This window comes from Hibiscus syriacus, unplaced genomic scaffold (assembly GCF_006381635.1).
Source record: "Hibiscus syriacus cultivar Baekdansim isolate YM2019G1 unplaced genomic scaffold, ASM638163v2 tig00110610_pilon, whole genome shotgun sequence".
Lineage (NCBI taxonomy): Eukaryota > Viridiplantae > Streptophyta > Magnoliopsida > Malvales > Malvaceae > Hibiscus > Hibiscus syriacus.
Window position 1 is genome coordinate 6,297,610 of NW_024062800.1, and position 10,631 is coordinate 6,308,240.

Consider the following 10,631-nt stretch of genomic DNA (forward strand, 5'->3'; position numbering starts at 1 on the left):
TATTGCAGTCCTTCAACTGTGAGAGTATATGTGAAGATCATCCATCCTCAAGTGGGGTGCAAACATCAATCTTTTATATGTCGCATGTTCCAAGAACAAATGGTCAAGTATAAGAGACTATATGCAAATGAGCAGTTTGCGTACAACAAACCTTGTTTACTAACTTCCCTACACAAAGGTCTTGTTTGCTTCTCTTTACCAGCCTTTTGAAGTTCATTCCTTGCATCCAAGCTTGAAGACCTACCAAATTACTTATCACTCAAGCTAAGTTCAAGTCACACTATCGCATGCAATTCCTGTAAATTTTTGCTTTGAAATGTTTTGGGATCGGTATGCAGTAAATAAAATGAAACAAGTTTCACACCTCTAATTTTACAAACGGGTAAATCGTTTCTCGGGTGTGTTTTACATTCTTGTATGAATGTTGTTCAATCCCAAGTTATCAATAGGGTCGGCATTCATAAACATAGAGAGAGATGTTAAAGTTGTAAAAAAAAATTATTGACATTCAACACTACGGTTGAGTCCCAATAACATAGTTAATAAATTTCTAGTGATGAACACAGAAAAGAAAAAGTGATGGAGCGTTCAAAGTGAAATTAAGAAGAGGATTTTCCAAGTACAATCATTTCATAACACACAACAAATAACAAAGCATCCAGTACAAAACGGAAAAGCAATGAAAACATCTAGCATCCTTATGTCATAGTGTTTGATCTCCAGCATTTGTAAAGGCTACAGAAAACCGCAAGCAGAGATGGTAAAATTATCCCATCTTAAAACACCCAAATCTCACATTGACAACAATGATGTTCCTTTCATTGCTTTCTGTTATGCTTCCGCCTCTTCTGTCGCCTGCTCTTACCATCAGAATCTGAATCCAACGTAGATTCTGAGTCGGAAGACTCAGAAGACGAGCTGTACCTAGTCCGCCTCACCTTCTTCTTCTTATTCTTCTTCTTCCTCCTATGTCTCTTCTCAGACTCCGATGACGAGCTGTAATCCGTACTACTCTCTGCTGAAGAACCTGATGCACTGCCACTATCGGTCTCGGAAACAGAAGCTTCACTATTACTACTAGAACCTGAATCTGACCCATGCTTCCGCTTGCTTTTCTTAGACCTACTATCATCCTTCTCATCCTTAACATCTGGGTTATCCAAATCATAAGAGATTGAAGGCTTCATTCTCAATTTTGGGTTCTTAAGCTGTTGAGTTCGCGATGGTCGCGACATATAAACCCGCTCATTCTTACACTCATACGTCCAATGCCCCGCCTGGAAACACCTTTGACACTGTGAAGCACCGATAGTAGACATCATAGTGGCCTTGTCTTTCCTTTCTCCTAATCTAACCGCCTTTTCGGTACTCATCAAATACATTTGCCTCTTTGCTTCCCTTTTCTCTTGCCATCTACTTGGTCCCTCTTCCTTTTGCCCGTAAGCATTGACATTTCGGGCGGCTGCAGCAGCCGCCCTTTCCGCTTGAGCTCGACTTAGGCCTTTTGCAGCACTCAGTGCTGCAGCCTTGATTCTGTCGGAAGCTGCCTGAGTTTTCTCCTCTTTCTTACTTGACATCTTATATAAATGTGTGTATTCTGCATTCAAATGTTCACTCAGACCATTCATTAACCTAACAGGAATTTTACAACAAAGGGAAAGTGGATTTTTACACACGAAAAAACTCAATATTCAGCCATTAACGTTATTAGGAACAAATAGTTACACCAAAAAGAAGGCGATTTGCAAAATTTACCCATTAACTAAGAAATAATAGATAGAAGGTGCAAATTCTCTTAAAAAATGTAAAACATAAACATTAAAAAAAATGAAAAAACACATAAAACCTAGAATGAAAAGCATCAACGGAAAGTAACCCTAAACAACGAATAGGGTTTAAGAAAGAAGAGTTAAGGCGTACCAGAAGTAGCCGGCGTTAGGGAAAACTGAAGATCCAAATCCAATCTCAAAAGGCAAAGAGGAAATTTAATAGTTTAGGTTAGATTTTTATGAGAGGTGGGCTGAGGGTTTTCTTATTTTCCAGATTGTTAAGAGTAAATTACGATTTTAAGGCGCTCCAGCTAGGCCTGTAAATGAACTGAACGTTCAGTGAACCGTTCATGAACCGTGCGGCGGGAAGTTCGTTTATGTGCGTTTATTTATTAAATGAACGAACATGAACAAGATTTTTTGTTCGTTTAATTAAATGAACGAACATGAACATAGGTCTCGTTCGTTCATTTATGTTCGTGAACGTTCGGTTATGTTCGTTCGGTTATGTTCGTTTATGTTCGTTCGATTATGTTCGTTTATGTTCATTCATTTATGTTTAACCCAATCTTCTTAAATCAATTTTGGTGACCAATTTGTAAGTATCTTAAAAATATTAATTAATATGATATTCTGATGACCAACTCCATAATTAATCCAATTTTATTTGGAGATTAAATCCAATATATTAACCTGTGAGGCACCTCACACCTATATTCATTTCTCCCTTTTTTTCCCAAACCCTAGTGTTCACTAGAGAGTGGAGACGATCGCTGAAAGCTTCAAAACAAGTTATATTATAGTGCAATATGAAGTTTTACATGTTTGTTTTCATCTCTTTCTCTATTTTATTTGGCTTAATAGTTGATATGTAAAGTTATTGCAGGTATCTTCACATCTAAAACTCAAGAAAATATCATACTTCTTTCTAGAAATAGATGGGAATATAAAGGTAACAATCGGAAGTATACGAGCATCAGTAAAGAGAAAAATATATAGAATTTGCCAGAAACAAAACAAAGGTTTCTATGTAATTTCTGAAAAAGAGTGTAATAGGAGAAAATGATTGTTCATATGTAATCATGGACCACTAAGATAAATGTTATAGCGTTAAATTAAAGTTGTGTGAATCATTTAATATCTTTAAAAGATCGATCAAAATATTTGATATCTTCAAACATTTCATCACTGCTAATCAACTCTTACGCTATTTATCACTGTAGATTTGGTTGATTTGCATTGTCGACTATTTTTCATGAAAGAACAATGGAAGGTAGGGTCTCCAACGTTTATGTTCGTTTATGTTCGTGTTCATTTATGTTCGTGTTCGTTTATGTTCGTGTTCGTTTATGTTCGTTTATTTATTAAATGAACGAACATGAACAAATTATATTCCTTAATAAACGAACATGAACAAAAAAAATTTTGTTCGTTTATGTTCGTGTTCGTTTATGTTCGTCTATTTATTAAATGAACGAACATGAACATACCTCCGTTCGTGTGCGTTCAGTTCGTTTACAGGCCTAGCTCCAGCTCTTTGCTTCTCTTTTCTCTTGTTAATTTTGATTTCGTGTAAACTACCCTTTTGGGCATTAAACTATGTCCATGTTTTTATTTTGGTTATTGGACAAAACGTTTTGGCAATTAAGACAATATTGTTTTCTTCACTATTAAATTGAATAACGATGAGCTTGATGTGACTTTTTTATTTTATGCATGTAGAAATTCATTTCCATGTAATATAAAGCAATAATAATAAAAATAACATAAAATTTAATTAGAACTGAAAAGAAATTAAATAAATTAATTTATAAAATGAGTGTGGAAAATGTGACATAAATTTAAAGAAAATAAATTTTATGATCCACTTTAAAATTAAAGGTATAATTATTGTAGGCACCTAATTTCATCCTACCTTTTAATTTTATTCAGGCTTTTGGGCCTTTGGGAGTAAAAAACACTTGAGCATTATTTATATTTGGCTTGTAGTTTTAAGGTTTTTTCGTCATCAACTTTATTTCTCATTATCGAATTTAAGGGTTCGTTTCGTAATTCTTTCTAAAAATACTTTTAGTTAAAAAAGGATTATTTTGATCACAAAATTAATTAATACTAAATGGGTAACAAGTAAAAAGAAATTACGATGAAAATTGTAGTTTATAATCAATCGTGAAAGTTATGATTTCTAATTTTTTTATTTTTAAATTTATGTTTGGAAATAAATTATAATTTTACCATTATTAATGCATGAGCTCCACTCAATTATGTATTTATATTTTATTTTAATATGTTAATACTAACATCCTTAAAAATTAATTTATTACTTTTAATAATTTATTTTAATTATTTAAAAATAAATAAAATATATTTTCATTATAATTATATTTTTTTATTTTTATTTTTTCTATTTTTATTATAGTTTAGATTGATATAATTCATAAATAATAATAATTTTTTGATTTTATTATAGTTTAAATTGATATGATTCATATATAAGTTTAAATCGATATTAATAGTATAAATATAAATTAAATTTTATATTTTTAATTTACAAAATAATATCTATAATGGATATTTTATCTTTTCAATCTTACTTTTAAATAGTAATCTCAAACAATTAAATTTTAAATTGCATTTTTGTACAATACTTTTAAAAGTTCATTTCTACGACACTTTTAAAAGTTATTTTTCAAAGACGTTACTAGATGCATGTTTTTTAAAAGTTATTTGATTTAGGGTCTCGATTCAGAGTTTGTGCTCTCAGTTTGAAGACTGCATGTTTTGGAATTAATGTAATCGAATTTTATTTTTATTCACAATTAGATCTATATTAAGGGTCATTATTCAATTAAATTTAATTTTATTCGAATTTAACCATTTAGACCTTACTTGGTTCATCTTGGACTTCAAAAATAGATGCCACATATTTTATTACCTCAAATCAATTCCAGAGGTCATTTACATATAGGGTAAAGTACACAAATGGTTCCCTAACTATAGTGTGTTGTTTTGTTGAGTTCCTAAACTATTGAAAGTTATAAAATTATTCCCGACTATAATGCAATGTTTGTTGAGTCCATCAACTATTAAAAGTTACAAAATAGTCACTTGACTATTCATATGACCTAACTGTGCCCTTTTATATGATAAAAATATGATCCCGAAACTGTTCGAGTTGTATTTTGTTAATCGGTTTTCTGTTTACATTATGTATTTGAGCTAATACCTAAAACATTAAGCTGTCGAGCCAGTGCTCAAAAGTAATGGTAGTGTTAGTATACATCATTAAAATATGAATTTATTATATCCAAGTCAATAGTTTAACATCCAACTCAAACAATCATCAATTTCTTAATATAAAAGGATGAGTTTGAAACATATGAATAGTCAGGTGACCATTTTATAACTTTTAATAGTCGATGGACTCAATAAAACATCACCCTATAGTCGGAGGGTCATTTTGTAACTTTTAATAGTCAGAGACTCAATAAAGCAATATCCTATAGTCAGGAGACCCTTTGTGTACTTTACCCTTACATATATTACATCAATCTAAATCCAATTGTAACCATTCAATAATCAAATTTATATACGAACCGCGTGATCTCAAAGATTAAGAGATTTGTTGTTATCTCTTAAGGTCCATGGTTCAAGCACTGCATATGTAGGTGATACATGCTCCAGAATCCATGATGATTACAATGCATGCTTCTTTAGAGTAATGTTTATACTCAAACATAATATAAGAAAAAAGTCTCGAAGATACAAAGCATATATACTCGGTAAGTATGATGTGAGTGAATTCTTAAAAGGTTTTGACTTTTCTCTCCCTGATGTTTCAGATTCAAGGTCGAATCTTTTTGAAGAGAAGGAGGATGATATAAGCACCACAAGCCTCACATCAAAGGAAGATGGATGTTGAGTCAATCGAACCAATGGAACGACCAAGAGGGGGTGAATTGACAATTAAAAGATTGATGAATGTTTTTTGTAAGAGAATGAAAATTTTGACATTAGAAATTTTAGAATGATTCAATTTCTTCAATGAAGTCTACATCCACTACCTTAGCTTCCACACTAAGGATTTCAACAAATTCACTAATTTATTCAAACCTTTTAGGACAAGGTGTAATCTTACAACATACTTAAGACTTATAACCCAATGTCTCAAGTGTACAACCCTTCCTAAGAAGAAATTAAAAAGAGAAAACTTTAAAAAAATTACAAAAAAAGTGTTTGCACAATTCAGAACAAATAAAACACTTTAAAGAATGAAATAAAGAAGTACAAAAGTGTTCTTGAAAGCAAAAAGAATGTTTGAGAATATTGACTTGAGTTTTTTACTCTTCTGATTGCTTTTTCCTTTCTCTTTGATATTTTTGTCTTCACATATGACTTGGAATCTTGTTTTTATACCTCTTCATTCAATTCTAGTTGTTTGGGCTGTTGTGAGCATTAACAGAGCCATTGTGATGAAATTTCTCGCAATAAATGTTACCCAATCGCCTTAAGTATTGTTATTCATTCTTAGAGTATCGATATTACCTGTATTAAATACAAAAATCTTGTTGTTGGGAAAGTGGAGTATCGTTACTCCAACTTGAGTATTGATATTGGTATCGATACTTGCATATTATTGGTACTAAAATTGGCTACTAGAATTAGTAAAGTTCTAGGAGTATCGATACTCTATTAGGGGTATCGATACTTCTGTGAATTTTTCGGCTATTAGTATTGATATTGTATCGATACTACATGAATAATATCGATACTATTCTTGAAGTATCGGTACTGATGAATTAAAAAATATTTTTTACTGGATTAAAATTTGAAACTATTTGTAAAATTATTTTAAAAATATTTCCAATATATGACTCAATTTTTCAATAAAGTGAGGAGTAAAATTGAGTTTTTGACCTTAAAAATAATTTTTATATTCCAATGTCCAAATTGAATATAATTTTAAAATTTCTTTAAAAAAATATTAATTAATTTTTGGTATATCAAAGTATGTTCAACAATGAACTAACTGTTCCAATTGATACACACATCCAAGTCTTGGAAAATAAGACCAAAACCGATGTAAATGTGCAACAACTTTATGAATGGGATTCAAGTGTTATTTGTTCTACATGTCTTCAAGAGATACAACCGTCTATCTCTTAGTTTTCTAAAGGTACTTGAAACGTGTAAATTTGATGTCAGGAACTCAAGATACATCCATTTTAACGAAGATATCACATGCAAAAAAATCCTATACGTGATTAATAAAAAATATTGTAAATATTACGAATTATCAATATTTTTATTGATTATTTATTACATAAGTTGATATAGGATGTTTTACTATCTTTTAGGATTATATTTAGTATTTTATTAGAAAATATAATTAAAATATATTTTAGTTTATTATTATTTTATTCATTAGTTATTTGGGACTTTTGGAACTCCTCTCCTATATAAAAGAGGCTCCATTCACCATTGTAAATCAAATTTATTTGATTAATAATATAACATTGAGTACGTTTTAGCACGTTCTGATGGCCTTGTGCCTTTAAATCATTCTTCATCATTTTGTTCTTCAAGTTCTTCATGAGGTAGATCTTCACACTCTGGTTTGTTTTTTCATTGCGACTAGGAGGACTGGTTAGAGCTAATAATCGAGTTTGTCTAGTTAACTGAGACTAGGAAGGTTTGTAGGACAACTATCTATCAAACATCATCTTCATCATCAAAACATCATACACGCCCATCACCATCAAACCTTAACTTTTGTGTTAACCCCATATGTATCAAGGGAAATTTTCAATTTCAATTTTTTATTCGATTTGTTTATCTTTTCGTAACTTCTTACATGCTCATAATTTATATATTAGTATCTTTTTAATGAATATTTATTTGATCGATTATGTGTTAGGAACAATTTTTCCAAAACTCTAATTTTGGGGTAATTTTATTAGAAAATCACCCAAATAATATAAAAACCCATTATGACACCATTTTCCTAATATTTACCAAACTAACACCCTTTCTAAAATCGAGGTAAGGAGACACGTTTGGATTAACACACTTTGCACATGTGATTAAGGATCAACAAACTAAATATAATAAAACTATAATGATAAACAATGTAATTTGATACAAATTAGATCATAGAGTTTAAGAGCCTAATGGTGTTAGTTTATATAGGCATAGTGGAATGCTTAGGTTATATTTACTAAAAATGTGGGATGGAGTTCTTCTACCTTTTCCCATGTAATCTTTATTTTTTTAATTTTACTTAATCTATTAAGTTAGAGTTTTTTTTTTACTATTGAAATATAAATTAGAGTTCATAGTAATTAAAATTTAATATCTTTTATATGTAAAATATTTAAATATTTGTTTATTATGAGTTCAATTTTATTAAGAAATATTTAAATTAGATTTGTTATAGTTACTAATTGGTTATGGAATTAAGCACTTTTTGTGCCCAAATAACTCTATTGATGCTACTTGAAAGAAAGTGACACACTTATAGGTCTATTTCTTATGCATATGACCAAAAAGTAAATTGAAGCAAGTGATAAACTTTATGAAATTTAGGGTTAACTAAACATATAAGTTTTCATTGACCAAAAAGCAAATTGAAGTAGGTGATAAATGTTATGCCCAAATCTAGGCACTACATATCGTATTTAGAAATTCTTTTCATATTTAAAACAACGTTAAAAGTCCATATAACAATATAATATGAAATTAGTCATAAGAAAGGTTTACACGATAAACATATATATATATATATATATATATATATATATATATCAGAAAATCATATAAAACATATACAGAATAAAATACCGGTAATATAGATATATCGAGACAATAAAAAAAACATGTGGCACCAAAGTATAACAAAAAGGCATATATAGATATATAATGGTTCAAAAATAAGAGTGGTCGGTCATCCTGATGCCAAGTCTGCTAGACTACAGTCTGCTACTATCTGAAAAGGTTAAAATTTTACATAATGAACTAAAAAGCCCAATGTGCACCTTATGGTGTATAAACATACAGATAAAATACTTCAATAAATCAAATCATTCTATCAAACATGTTTTAAAAATATGACCACAACCCCCATCCGATCACCAGAATGTGTAGGTTCCCCAGAATCATACATCCACATGTACATCCGGTAAGGCCTTATACATATAGCATAAAGACCTGCAATAAGGACTTACCCTGAGCACAAAGCAGATGAACCTATGGTAAGGACTTACCCTGAGCATAAAGCAGAGGAGCCTACGGTAAGGACTTACCCTGAGCACAAAACAAAGGAGCCTACAGTAAGGACTTACCCTGAGGACAAAGCAGAGGAGCCTGCGGTAAGGACTTATCCTGAGCATAAAACAGAGAATCCTGAGGTAAGGTCTTACAAGTCATAGACTAGGTCTGATATACTTCCTCCAATAATACCCTCAATGACATAAATAAACGTGTATATATTCAAGTGAAAATGGTAATTTAATCAATTAAAACATGAAAATATTCCAGACTCAGAAATTAGATACATAAAACACAATAATCAGAGATCATATCAGAAATGTAAAGTAAATCTGATATCAAATAAGTAGTATTCAGAAAATCAGATATCGTGTCGTAAAAATATTCAGTATTATCAGAAATATAAAACAATTTAGATGAATAGTTTAAAACACTAATGTAACACCATCAAGAAACACACATGTACCAGTCTGAGTAGTCTGATAAGAAAGCCTAGTATTGAGTCTGCCGATCACGATCAACGGTAGCGCTAGATCGAGTAACTTTCAAGGAACGTGGATTGTACGGATCTGAAAGATGGAAAGCACTTGATCTATCCAACCCTAGGTAGGGTAAAACACGAGTACCTTCCTAAAAAAATATTCTCGAATCGATTCCAAAATCAAATCCAAAATAAATAAGCAAAAATGTTAAAAATACTAAGCATTTTAGGATTAATGGGCTCGATTCGTGGCTTTCATGTTAGAATTTGGAAAAACGAATCGCGGAATCGAATTCAGAACATTGAAGAACATCAAGATGAAGGTTTTAAAAAAAAGTCAATGTCGGTCAATAATTAATGGTCGGTCAACAGACAACGATTAACGGTCAACCGTTGACCAGTTCGATTCAGGTTGGGTCGAATCGGGTCGGACATGGGTCAGGTCGGTCCATCATCAAGTAGCCCACCAGGCGAAGGAATTTCCCCACGAGTAGGGGCGGTGCGTGGGACCGCGTGTAGGGACTCCAGGTGCCTTAAAAATTTTGAAAAAATTACTACGTACGTTTTAAGAGGTTTTTAGTCACTTACCAAGCTCAGTTCCCAATGGTGAACGGAGGATAGCTCGATTTCAAAACATCAAAAACTTAATCTTCTTTACCCCCTCACAAGCCGACGATAATTGAGACAAGATGGACACCGGTGGACTTGGGACGACGTAAGGAACAAATGGTGTGGGAGGTGTAAAAAAACGGAGCTATGGTCATCAATAAAACGTTGATAAAAGGTTTTATTATATAAGAGAAAATGTTGAAAAGAGATAGAAAAAGGCGGTTGAAACTTTCCAGAAATGGAAAGTTTCTGATTCTTGGGTTTTAAACCAATACTTATGAAAAATGGTGTAATTACACTATACGTCCTATAGTTTTAGTACTTTCCTAATTTGGATCTGAATTTTAATCAAACTTTTACTTTAGTCTTCGAAAAAATTTTAAGAAAATTTTAGTTCCTAATTTGGGGTGTCACAACTCTCTCCTAAAAGGAATTTCATCCTCAAAATTTACCTTATAGAAATAGATGTGGAAACTGAGTCTCTAATGACCTAACTCTATTGACTG

At 31.4% G+C, this 10,631-nt stretch overlaps 1 protein-coding gene across 1 annotated transcript; it reads right to left on the minus strand.

The window, feature by feature from the left end:
* Positions 1 to 570: 570 nt before the first annotated feature.
* LOC120135539 (zinc finger CCHC domain-containing protein 10-like) lies at positions 571 to 2,041 on the minus strand. Its single transcript, XM_039151815.1, has 2 exons — positions 1,921 to 2,041; positions 571 to 1,597 (listed from the first exon to the last, which is right to left on the minus strand). Exon 2 carries the CDS (start codon positions 1,575 to 1,577, stop codon positions 819 to 821), a length of 759 nt encoding a protein of 252 aa, XP_039007746.1. The 5' UTR covers positions 1,578 to 1,597; positions 1,921 to 2,041; the 3' UTR covers positions 571 to 818.
* Positions 2,042 to 10,631: the final 8,590 nt, after the last annotated feature.

What these genes read in the sequence shown, in the direction of transcription:
- LOC120135539 (XM_039151815.1), bottom strand. Translation starts at nt 1,577, where the DNA reads ATGTCAAGTAAGAAAGAGGAGAAAACTCAGGCAGCTTCCGACAGAATC.